The sequence below is a fragment of the Lithobates pipiens genome, unplaced genomic scaffold (assembly GCF_037356315.1).
Source record: "Lithobates pipiens isolate NorthernLeopardFrog02 unplaced genomic scaffold, aLitPip1_a1.2 Scaffold_3, whole genome shotgun sequence".
NCBI classification, from domain to species: Eukaryota; Metazoa; Chordata; class Amphibia; order Anura; family Ranidae; genus Lithobates; species Lithobates pipiens.
The window spans coordinates 238,384,125-238,396,204 of record NW_027507790.1 but is presented as its reverse complement, the minus strand read 5'-3'; the positions used below and the strand labels follow the sequence as shown (position 1 = coordinate 238,396,204).

General features: G+C 43.5%; 1 protein-coding gene across 2 annotated transcripts in view; it reads right to left on the bottom strand.

Moving 5' to 3' along the window:
* Positions 1-12,080, bottom strand: part of ALPK2 (alpha kinase 2) — a 155,812-nt gene that overhangs the window by 43,400 nt on the left and 100,332 nt on the right. For both annotated transcript variants that reach the window (XM_077462921.1, XM_077462920.1), the window contains exon 7: positions 896-984. In XM_077462921.1, coding sequence (XP_077319047.1) covers positions 896-984 — 89 coding nt within the window. The remainder of the gene's footprint in view (positions 1-895; positions 985-12,080) is intronic.

The following is a 12,080-nucleotide window of genomic DNA, read 5'->3' as shown; positions in this document are numbered from 1 at the left end:
TTCACATCTGATATCTAAGAACAGCAAATCTCCCATGATCCCTGGCAAGATAAAAGCAACGCTCCTACTGCGGGCGTAAAAGGAGGGGCAAGAAAAACAAAGGCTACCGGGCACTGCACTAAGCAGGCTGGGATATAATTTGGCTGTCAGTGAATGTAATGAATACGAATTTATCCAAAGTTACAAATTATCCGAAATAACGAATGCCGCATCTAAACGAATGGAACGGAAATAAATAAATAATATTCTTATTTATTATTATTAATTCATTACGTTCCATTCGTTTGATAATTCGTAACTTTGGATACATTTGCATTTGTTACCTTCATTAACAGCCAAATTTGAAAGGAAATTACAATACCTATAATTTAATACTTAGTAATAGTTAAGTTATTATTAGTTAATTATTATTTCAGATTTCTGAATTTACAAATTTACTAATATACAAATTTACTAATGTACGAATTTACGAATGTACGAATTTACGGATTTGCAAATGTACGAATTTACGAATGTGCAAATGTACGAATTTCCAAATGTATGAATTTCCAAATTTTAGGATATTTGAATTTACGAATATTCTGAAAAATTTGGATTTTCATAAAAAAATGAATTCGGAACGAAACAAATTGCACATGTGTAATAATTTCTGCTGTAGCAGTAAAGAAAAGCATTGTGGATCCAGCATGTATACATCCCACACAGGAGCCCTGTGCAGCCTCACTACCACCTACCTGTAAAACTATGAGAGGCTGACAGCTGCTGTGGCTGGATGGGGCTGGGCAGTGCACACAACGCAAGCCACTGTGTTTCAAGCCACAGCCCATATGAATGTGTCCTAAAAGTGCAACAGATAACGCTAAACATGAATGCACTTCTCACACACGTCACTTACTCTGGAACTGTCCCAAACTCTTTCAGTTCCTCAGCTTCTGCTGCATAAATCTTGGCATATTCACGCGCAGTGTTTTGAACATGGCATTCCTGCAAGGCAAAGACATATAAGATGCAATTCCAAAACAGTCAAAAAGTTGAGGGAGGAATAATGTCACTAGATCCGACATACTAAGCAATTAGGGCAAAGCAACAGGTTCACTTTAATGTCAGGTGTCCCGTCTGCACATACACGTTATTATCAAAAGTATTGGGACGGCCGTCTTTACACGCACATGAACTTTAATGGCATCCCAGTCTTAGTCTGTAGAGTTCATTATTGAGTTGAAATGGGAACAGAGGGGCGCCAGACTGAGTGCAGTATAAATCATATATTTAATAAAAACAAGTAGTAACTCACAGGTTAAATTAGATGAGTTCAGTATGCAGTGAAAATCGCCAGTCCTGGAGTCTCATAAATGTCTTCCCTTTGCAGCCTGGGGCACTGGTGTGATCTTACAGGGATCCAGAAAATGCTGGGAACCAGGAGGCAGGAAACAAGAAGCAGCTGGTCGTGACTTCACAGGAACAGGAAATGTGATTATTCACAGTGGCAAGGAATGGTAATGCATTTCGAAGCTACAGCTTCTTCATCAGACCATGATTAGCTGGCAAACCTGGCAGTCTTATATTACAGAGGAAATAGAAACAGAGAGATCTGATGGGCTGGCCAGCCCGTCAATCAAATACACAGATTCAAAGAGGTAGATGGCTGGAGACCGAAGAGAATGTAAATATGAGTAAGAAGCTTGCTGATTAATAGTGGAAGATAAGTTTATAACGTTTGCAGAAATCGATCAATTCACTAATTGATTAAATACATAAATATAAAATGTATAAATATACCTCAAATTTAAAATGAATACATTTTTATAAGTAAATTAATTAAAAAATGAATTAAGAAAACTATTAGCAATTTGGAAATCAATTGATTATTATAAATTATAATGAATTAATAAAATGGTGAGAATGGAGGAAAGAGAGGACTCTATGCTAGGTATAATATTAAGTTTCTAAGTTATATCATGACCAAAACATCATGTACATGTTCACAACATGCAGTTGTAAACATGTACATGTGCAACAAACGCATGTATATACGTGAGTATATACAAACATCTTTCTGTCCCAATACTCTCTAGAGGGAACATACTATTGTATAAAAAAGGGGAAGGGGGAAGAGAAAAAAAAAAAAAAAAAAAAAGGGGGGGAGGGGGTGGTAAAAACAAAAACAAAAAGGGGGGGTGGTAAAAAAAAAAAAAAAAAGCGGTGCCAAATTTGTGTCTGTTGCCCAAATGAGCTATTTAGTGGATAAAACTGGGTATCCATTCGCCAGTAACCGGGCAACCCACTGAGGCATGACCAGGGGAAAATCACACCAGCACCTGATTAAATAACAGTGCTGATTTCGATCTCCTCGTTCATTCCTCTAGGCGACATAGTATCCAAAGTGAAAATCCAATACGTTTCCTGACGACACAGTCTTTTGAAACGTTCTGCTGGGGGAAATTTATCTGGAATTGATTCAAGGACCCAAACTTTTAGATCCTTGGATGATTGTTTATGATATTCTAGAAAGTGGCGGGGGACACTGTGTTTAGGGAGACCAGCATCGACAAATCTGCAATGTTCCCCAAATCTGGCTCTAAGGGCTCTGATTGTACGGCCCACATATAGCATGCCACAAGGGCAGGCTAGACAGTAAACCACAAACATGGAAGAACAGTTATGGAAGGTGTTGAATGTGTATGTCTTACCCTTATGAGCAAAGGATTTTTGACCATGTTCAATATGAGCACAAGTCAGGCACAGGGATTTTTTACACTGAAACATGCCCACCAGAGGAATGAGTGTTAGTTGAATGTTATTGGATATAGATTGGGCATATTTAATTTTGCTAGGAGCGATTTTCCCTTTTATATTTGGAGCCTTCCTATAGGCAAATTGTGGCACTGTAGGAATACTGGTTTTTAAGTGTGGGTCTTGCTGTAGTATAGACCAGTGTTTTTTGAAAACGCTCTCCATTTTCCAGTGTTTGTTGTGATATTGGGTTATGAATCTTGTTCCTACATTTTCTTGTGATCGCTGTTTTGATTTTGGAATGTCATTGGTATTGTAAACCATATGAGCCTGATCGATGAGGTCTGGGGGGTAGCCTTTCTCTATAAATTTCTGTTTGAGGTGAACACTTTGTGCATTATAGTCCTCCAACCTAGTGCAATTGTGCCGTAACCGGCAAAATTGACTTTTGGGGACATTTTTAACCCATCTCGGATGGTGACAACTGGTGAAATGTAAAAAAGAGTTCCCTGATGTGGGCTTGGTGTAACCTTTAGCTATAATTGTGGACTCTTGGTGACTGAGTTCCAGGTCCAAAAAACAAAGAGAAGTGGCATTTATTTCTGAGGTAAAGGAAAGACCAAAATTGTTAGAGTTGCAGTGTGATAGAAATTCCTGTACAGTATGAAGAGGACCATCCCAGATGATAATAATGTCATCGATGTAGCGCCCATAGAAGACCAGGTGCGCTGCGAATGGGTTATGTGCCCATATGTACCTGGTCTCCCATAGGCCCATCGTGAGATTTGCATAACTGGGGGCAAAATTTGCCCCCATAGCAGTCCCAGTATTCTGAAGGTAATAATCATCCTCAAAGTTGAAGTAATTATGTTCCAGGCAGAATCTGGTCGCTTTCAGAATAAACTGTGACTGTCTGGAATTGATGTCACTGTCCTCGGATAAAAAATGCAAAACCGCCTGTAGTCCAACCTCATGCGGGATCGAGGTGTACAATGAACACACATCCAACGATACCCACAGATATGTTGGTTCCCAAGTATATGGTTGTAATAACTCTAGGAGATGGGTACCATCCCGGATATACGAGGGGAGAGCTTGGGCCAGAGGTTGGAGGAATTGATCGATGTAGAGAGAATAACTGGTGGTAATACTCTCCATGGATGCCACAATGGGACGTCCAGGAGGATTCTCAAGGTTCTTGTGTACCTTTGGAAGATGGTAGAAGTACGGTACATTGTAATATTCTCTATGGAAGAAAGAGGCTTCAGCTTTAGAAAGGACACCCTCAGATGAAGCTATGGTAATCAAATTCTTGGATTCCTTGATGAAATCTGGTAAAGGGTCTGTTTTTAGTTTTGTATATGTGCTACGATCAGAAAGTAGGCGGTGTGATTCATCAAGATAGGTGGCTCGGTCTTGAATGACTATACCACCGCCTTTGTCTGCCATTTTGATAATTATTTGTTCGTTCTTACTTAAGTTGTTTATAGCTAGACGTTCTTGAGAGGTGAGATTGGCTTTATTATGTATGGATTTGGATTGTTTACATATTTCCAGAAGTTCTGAATATACCACCTGATAAAATGATTCTATGTAGGGGCCTTTGTTATGTGTGGGGTTAAAGATAGACTTTGGTTTAAAAGAGGTATGTTTAATAGGTGGAGAATGGGCTAGTTGTTGGAATTCAAGGATTTGCTCCATATTATCACAATCCTCCCATAGTTCCATCAAATCGCTCATGGCTCGTATTTCTATGGAGGTATCGAAAATGGTGTCAGGCACTGGGATGGTGTTGACATTGGCTACTATGGTATCTTTGTGTTTGTTGGCCTGTAGACTGAAATGTCTCTTGAGAGTAATATTTCGGATGAATTTGTTCAAATCTTTGAAAATGGTAAATGGATTAAGTGGAATAGTAGGGGCGAAATTTAGACCTCGTTGTAATAATGACAGTTCATCATCAGTAAATGTAATGGAAGACAAATTGAAGATCTTTACAGTCTCCGCATTTTTTCTGGGTGTGGTGTGTTTAGATCTGCCCCCTCTCCTGCCTCGTCGTCGTCGTGTTTTCTTTTGTTGGGGCTGGATCGGGGGGTTAGGCATAAAAAAGATGAAACACCTTCCATAACTGTTCTTCCATGTTTGTGGTTTACTGTCTAGCCTGCCCTTGTGGCATGCTATATGTGGGCCGTACAATCAGAGCCCTTAGAGCCAGATTTGGGGAACATTGCAGATTTGTCGATGCTGGTCTCCCTAAACACAGTGTCCCCCGCCACTTTCTAGAATATCATAAACAATCATCCAAGGATCTAAAAGTTTGGGTCCTTGAATCAATTCCAGATAAATTTCCCCCAGCAGAACGTTTCAAAAGACTGTGTCGTCAGGAAACGTATTGGATTTTCACTTTGGATACTATGTCGCCTAGAGGAATGAACGAGGAGATCGAAATCAGCACTGTTATTTAATCAGGTGCTGGTGTGATTTTCCCCTGGTCATGCCTCAGTGGGTTGCCCGGTTACTGGCGAATGGATACCCAGTTTTATCCACTAAATAGCTCATTTGGGCAACAGACACACATTTGGCACCGCTTTTTTTTTTTTTTTTTACCACCCCCCCTTTTTGTTTTTGTTTTTACCACCCCCTCCCCCCCCTTTTTTTTTTTTTTTTTTTTTCTCTTCCCCCTTCCCCTTTTTTATACAATAGTATGTTCCCTCTAGAGAGTATTGGGACAGAAAGATGTTTGTATATACTCACGTATATACATGCGTTTGTTGCACATGTACATGTTTACAACTGCATGTTGTGAACATGTACATGATGTTTTGGTCATGATATAACTTAGAAACTTAATATTATACCTAGCATAGAGTCCTCTCTTTCCTCCATTCTCACCATTTTATTAATTCATTATAATTTATAATAATCAATTGATTTCCAAATTGCTAATAATTTTCTTAATTCATTTTTTAATTAATTTACTTATAAAAATGTATTCATTTTAAATTTGAGGTATATTTATACATTTTATATTTATGTATTTAATCAATTAGTGAATTGATCGATTTCTGCAAACGTTATAAACTTATCTTCCACTATTAATCAGCAAGCTTCTTACTCATATTTACATTCACTTCAGTCTCCAGCCATCTACCTCTTTGAATCTGTGTATTTGATTGACGGGCTGGCCAGCCCATCAGATCTCTCTGTTTCTATTTCCTCTGTAATATAAGACTGCCAGGTTTGCCAGTGTAGTGTCACAGTTTGCTGCCTATCACAGGATGGTGCGGAAGTGACGTTGTTGCGTACTGCGCATGCGCGATGCGTTCCAAACGCTCGCGCCGTGCGTTCCAACATAGTTTCGGCAATACAGTTCAGCGAAACCATCACATAATGTTACGGAAGTGATGTTACACACAACACAAACACGGGCCACGTTGTTGCGTACTGCGCATGCGCGATGCGTTCCAAACACTTGCGCCGTGCGTTCCAACATAGTTTCGGCAATACAGTTCAGCGAAACCATCACATAATGTTACGGAAGTGAAGTTACACACAACACAAACACTGGGCCGTTCGTTACAACACTAATACTTCCCTTGTTACCTAGTAGGTTTTGCATTGCTGGGACTTGTAGTGCCTATCCTGAGCTACATGCTTCAATGTTCAGTGTCCTCATCCCTATCCCCATGCTTCAATGTTCAGTGTCCTCATCCCTATCCCCGAGCTTCAATGTTCAGTGTCCTCATCCTTATCCCCGAGCTTCAATGTTCAGTGTCCTCATCCCTATCCCCGAGCTTCAATGTTCAGTGTCCTCATCCCTATCCCCGAGCTTCAATGTTCAGTGTCCATCCTTATCCCTGTGCTTCAATGTTCAGTGTCCTCATCCCTATCCGCAAGCTTCAATGTTCAGTGTCCTCATCCTTATCCCCATGCTTCGATGTTCAGTGTCCTCATCGAAGCAGGGGGATAAGGATGAGGACACTGAACATTGAAGCTCGCGGATAGGGATGAGGACACTGAACATTGAAGCAGGGGGATAGGGATGAGGACACTGAACATTGAAGCTCGGGGATAAGGATGAGGACCCTGAACATTGAAGCAGGGGGATAAGGATGAGGACACTGAACATTGAAGCTCGCGGATAGGGATGAGGACACTGAACATTGAAGCAGGGGGATAGGGATGAGGACACTGAACATTGAAGCTCGGGGATAAGGATGAGGACCCTGAACATTGAAGCAGGGGGATAAGGATGAGGACACTGAACATTGAAGCTCGCGGATAGGGATGAGGACACTGAACATTGAAGCAGGGGGATAGGGATGAGGACACTGAACATTGAAGCTCAGGGATAAGGATGAGGACACTGAACATTGAAGCACAGGGATAAGGATGAGGACACTGAACATTTAAAGCTTGCGGATAGGGATGAGGACACTGAACATTGAAGCACAGGGATAAGGATGAGGACACTGAACATTTAAAGCTTGCGGATAGGGATGAGGACACTGAACATTGAAGCACAGGGATAAGGATGAGGACACTGAACATTGAAGCTTGCGGATAGGGATGAGGACACTGAACATTGAAGCATGGGGATAGGGATGAGGACACTGAACATTGAAGCACAGGGATAAGGATGAGGACACTGAACATTGAAGCTCGCGGATAGGGATGAGGACACTGAACATTGAAGCATGGGGATAGGGATGAGGACACTGAACATTGAAGCACAGGGATAAGGATGAGGACACTGAACATTGAAGCACGGGGATAAGGATGGACACTGAACATTGAAGCTCGGGGATAAGGATGAGGACACTGAACATTGAAGCACGGGGATAAGGATGGACACTGAACATTGAAGCATGTAGCTCAGGATAGGCACTACAAGTCCCAGCAATGCAAAACCTACTAGGTAACAAGGGAAGTATTAGTGTTGTAACGAACACTTCCGTAACATTATGTGATGGTTTCGCTGAACTGTATTGCCGAAACTATGTTGGAACGCACGGCGCAAGTGTTTGGAACGCATCGCGCATGCGCAGTACGCAACAACGTGGCCCGTGTTTGTGTTGTGTGTAACGTCACGTCCGTAACATTATGTGATGGTTTCGCTGAACTGTATTGCCGAAACTATGTTGGAACGCACGGCGCGAGCGTTTGGAACGCATCGCGCATGCGCAGTACGCAACAACGTCACTTCCGCACCATCCTGTGATAGGCAGCAAACTGTGACACTACACCAGCTAATCATGGTCTGATGAAGAAGCTGTAGCTTCGAAATGCATTACCATTCCTTGCCACTGTGAATAATCACACTTCCTGTTCCTGTGAAGTCACGACCAGCTGCTTCTTGTTTCCTGCCTCCTGGTTCCCAGCATTTTCTGGATCCCTGTAAGATCACACCAGTGCCCCAGGCTGCAAAGGGAAGACATTTATGAGACTCCAGGACTGGCGATTTTCACTGCATACTGAACTCATCTAATTTAACCTGTGAGTTACTACTTGTTTTTATTAAATATATGATTTATACTGCACTCAGTCTGGCGCCCCTCTGTTCCCATTTCTACACAGAGCTCATCGCTTCACTCTAAGGGAGCTGCCTCCAGGTGCTAATCATACAAGATCTCGGATCATTTATGGACATTATGTTTTAAACAAATGTTTTAATATCATGTGTGCTTATTCACACACATTTTATGTATACCTATATTTCAGTTGTTATATAATTTTATGTTATCACCATATCTAGCGCCGCTGTTCACCCTTGTTTTCATTATTGAGTTGGCCCACCCTTTGCAGCTATAACAGCTTCAACTCTTCTGGGAAGGCTGTTCACAAGGTTTAGGAGTGTGTCTATGGGAATGTTTGGTAATTTTTCCAGAAGCACATTTGTGAGGTGAAGCACTGATATTGGAGAGAAGGCCTGGCTAGCAGTCTCCACTCAAATTCATCCCAAAGGTGTTCTATCAGGTTGAGGTTGGGACTCTGTGCAGGCCAGTCAAATTCCTCTACTCCAAACTCGCTCATCCATGTCTTTATGGACCTTGTTTGGTGCACTGGTCCAAATCATTTGGTGGAGGGGGGATTATGGTGTGGGGTTGTTTTTCAGGGGTTGGGCTTGGCCCCTTAGTTCCTGTGTAGGGAACTCTTAAGGCGTCAGCATACCAAGAAATGTTGGGCAATTTCATCCTCCCAATTTTGTGAGAACAGTTTGGGAATGGCCCCTTCCTGTTCCAACATGATTGCGCACCAGTTCACAAAGCAAGGTCCATAAAGACATGGATGAGCAAATCTGGGGTGGAGGAACTTGACTGGCCTGCACAGAGTCCTGACCTCAACTCAATAGAACACCTTTGGGGTGAATTAGAGCACAGATTGTGAGCCAGATCCACATCAGTGCCTGACCTCACAAATGCGCTTCTGGAAGAATGGTCAAACATTCCCATAGACACACTCCTAAACCTTGTGGACAGCCTTCCCAGAAGAGTTGAAGCTGTTATAGCTCTAAAGGGTGGACCAACTCAATACTGAACCCTACGGACTAAGACTGGGATGCCATTAAAGTTCATGTGCCTGTAGAGGCAAGCGTCCCATCAATAGGCCTATAAGGGGAGTAGACTACATGTCCTCCATGTTTCTTTTTCTCATTAGGCACTAAGCAGGATCACATGAGAGGTTCCCCCTTGGGGTGGGTTCTTTAGGCTACACCAGGCATTGAATTGGATCACTTACCCTTGCACTGGGTAATACCTCACCCAAAGACATGCTCACCATTGCCCGAGGACCAGGCAGGAGCCATAAGCATGTGAAAAGTTAAGCATTAAAAGATAACTTCATATTAAATAAATGCATATTTTTTTTGCAGGTTAAAAAAAAGTGCATCTATTTTTTTTTTTTCGGTTGGGAACCTAAAAAGCATTGCACCCGCGATCAGCAGATTGTGGGTGTAATGCCACGGTCCTGCAGACTGTCTATGGAGCTGTCTGCCCATACCTCCAATACAGGCTGGAAGTTATTAAAAGACAGGAAGACCAATGAACTACCTAGAGCACTCAACAGCCCCCTGGCAATTCATTGAGAACTACAAGCCGACAGCTGCAAAGACTGTTGGTAGCTGCAGTTCATTGATTCACAGGGATCTGTGAATCAATGATGCGGCCATGTAGACAGAGCCCCACAAGGCTGTACTCTTTTAGAATTGTGGTAGTGGGTACAGGGAGAAGATCCCCGGATCGCTGTTACAAGGGAGGGGGAGATGTTGGGGGGAGAGCAGTCTGATGCTGAACAAGTTACATGTTACAATCTAAATATGTACCGGGACTTGGGTAAGCAGCCCCATACTTTCCACATACTTTCACTACTTCTGCACCTGCACCCTCCCTGTCATATTATTATATCCTCCACAAAATCCAGCTCTGATCTGCCCTAGGGCCCCACAGCCACAATCCAGTACTGGGTTTTTCCTTTGCCTTCCACAAGCCAAACCCCTCTGTTCCCATTGACTGGAGAGAAGCTGTGAGCCATTTCCTGAATGGAGAGGAGCACAGGTGAGAAAAGCCCAGGGTGGGGAAGTGTCTGTGCTGTGTGCTGGCAACACGGAATGGTAAACAAGCTCAGTGAGGCAAGAGGGGGAGAGTGCCACCCTGTAGCCATGATGGGACTGATGTCACTGGTGAGGTTTGACACTGCTCAGTGTCTCCTAGTCACCAGCTGGGATTCTCTGAACCCCCCACACCCGGGATGTCTACTTACCCCACTTTTCTGACAACTGGGGAAAAGACACACCTCCGGGAGGTGACCTTCCCCCAACACCCGCCGACACTGACATAGAAACCTTCAGAAATTGCTAAAACAAATCCCTTAACACCTCCTCGGGGGGCCCCTAAAGGGCTGCAGGCTCCAGATTAGCTTTGCCCTCTCTAAGTTGCCACCCCAAAGCCCCCTGACCACCCCCTCCGCCTTGCATGCTATGCCTGGCTGCTGAGCTCCTTTCCCATTACAGCACTCTTTACTGTTCCTCAACATAAAAGCCAGATACACCCTTTGAGGGCTGACAGACTGTGTGTAAAGGAATGTTATTTCAGCCCTGTGTAGTGGGGGGGGGGGGGGGAGCTGTATACAGTGCTGGGACGGGAAAGGAGCTCTGTCAAGTGACCTGACAAGGGGCCCCTGTCCTCTGATTCTCCAGTGGTGATTCCTGTCCTCTGATTCTCCAGTGGTGATTCCTGTCCTCTGATTCTCCAGCGGTGATTCCTGTCCTCTGATTCTCCAGCGGTGATTCCTGTCCTCTGATTCTCCAGCGGTGATTCCTGTCCTCTGATTCTCCAGCGGTGATTCCTGTCCTCTGATTCTCCAGCGGTGATTCCTGTCCTCTGATTCTCCAGCGGTGATTCCTGTCCTCTGATTCTCCAGCGGTAATCCCTGTCCTCTGATGTAAAGAGGAACTCTAGGAACTCAAAACTCTATTATTTATTAGCTTTACCGCTAATGCTCCATCCCAGTGTGAAAGTAGCCTTAGAGGAGAGTTCCTTCCAGAACCCCCCCCCCCCCCCCCCCACAGGATCCAGATCTCTTCCCTTTTATAGAACATGGGGGGGTGTCCTGGTCCTCAGTGAAAGCCGGCACACACACCGAGGAAAAGGCGGCTAAAAACATTAACCACTTCTCCCTGACATGGGCAGGCCCGTTAAGGGGCATTACACAACAAAAATGGAAATTAACTTTTTCAGCCAACACACCACACAGATGTCAACTAACACCATTGGCAAAACGAAGACTTAGGGGTAAAGGGACCTCCATAGTTTTGAAGGCCCTGGCTCAGATAGATAGAAAGATACACATCTATATAGGTTTAAGATGTAGTACCTTCTTCTGTTCAGGTTGCTAGATGAATTTCGTTTTTGGCTCTTCTTAAATAGAGCAGTGATTGATTGTGTGGGTCTGCTCAGTGTTTCCAGAGCTGAGAGTCTGACTGCTTCCCCCTGATTCTGGCAATTTCCAGAACATAGGGCTGGGGGATTCAAACAATCAGCTGAATATTTATCATACCTCAGTCAATTCCTGGAAGAAGGCACCCAGAAGGTGGCTGAGCAGGTGATAAATGTGATGCCTGAGCAGATTGTTCTCTTCCAGTCTCCTGGGGGCTGTTGCCCCTGGGAGAGAGTTACTAAAGACAAAAATCTGTAGTCTTGTTCTCAGCAGATGCTTGACTAAGAGCCTAGGGAAGATTGCCTAAGAATTACATTTTCTGGAGGGCACTGCACTGAAGTACTGGGTTTGGGGAAAGATCTTGTTATCTCACTCACTAAAGATCTACCCTCAGATGCTGGGTGGTGGAAAGT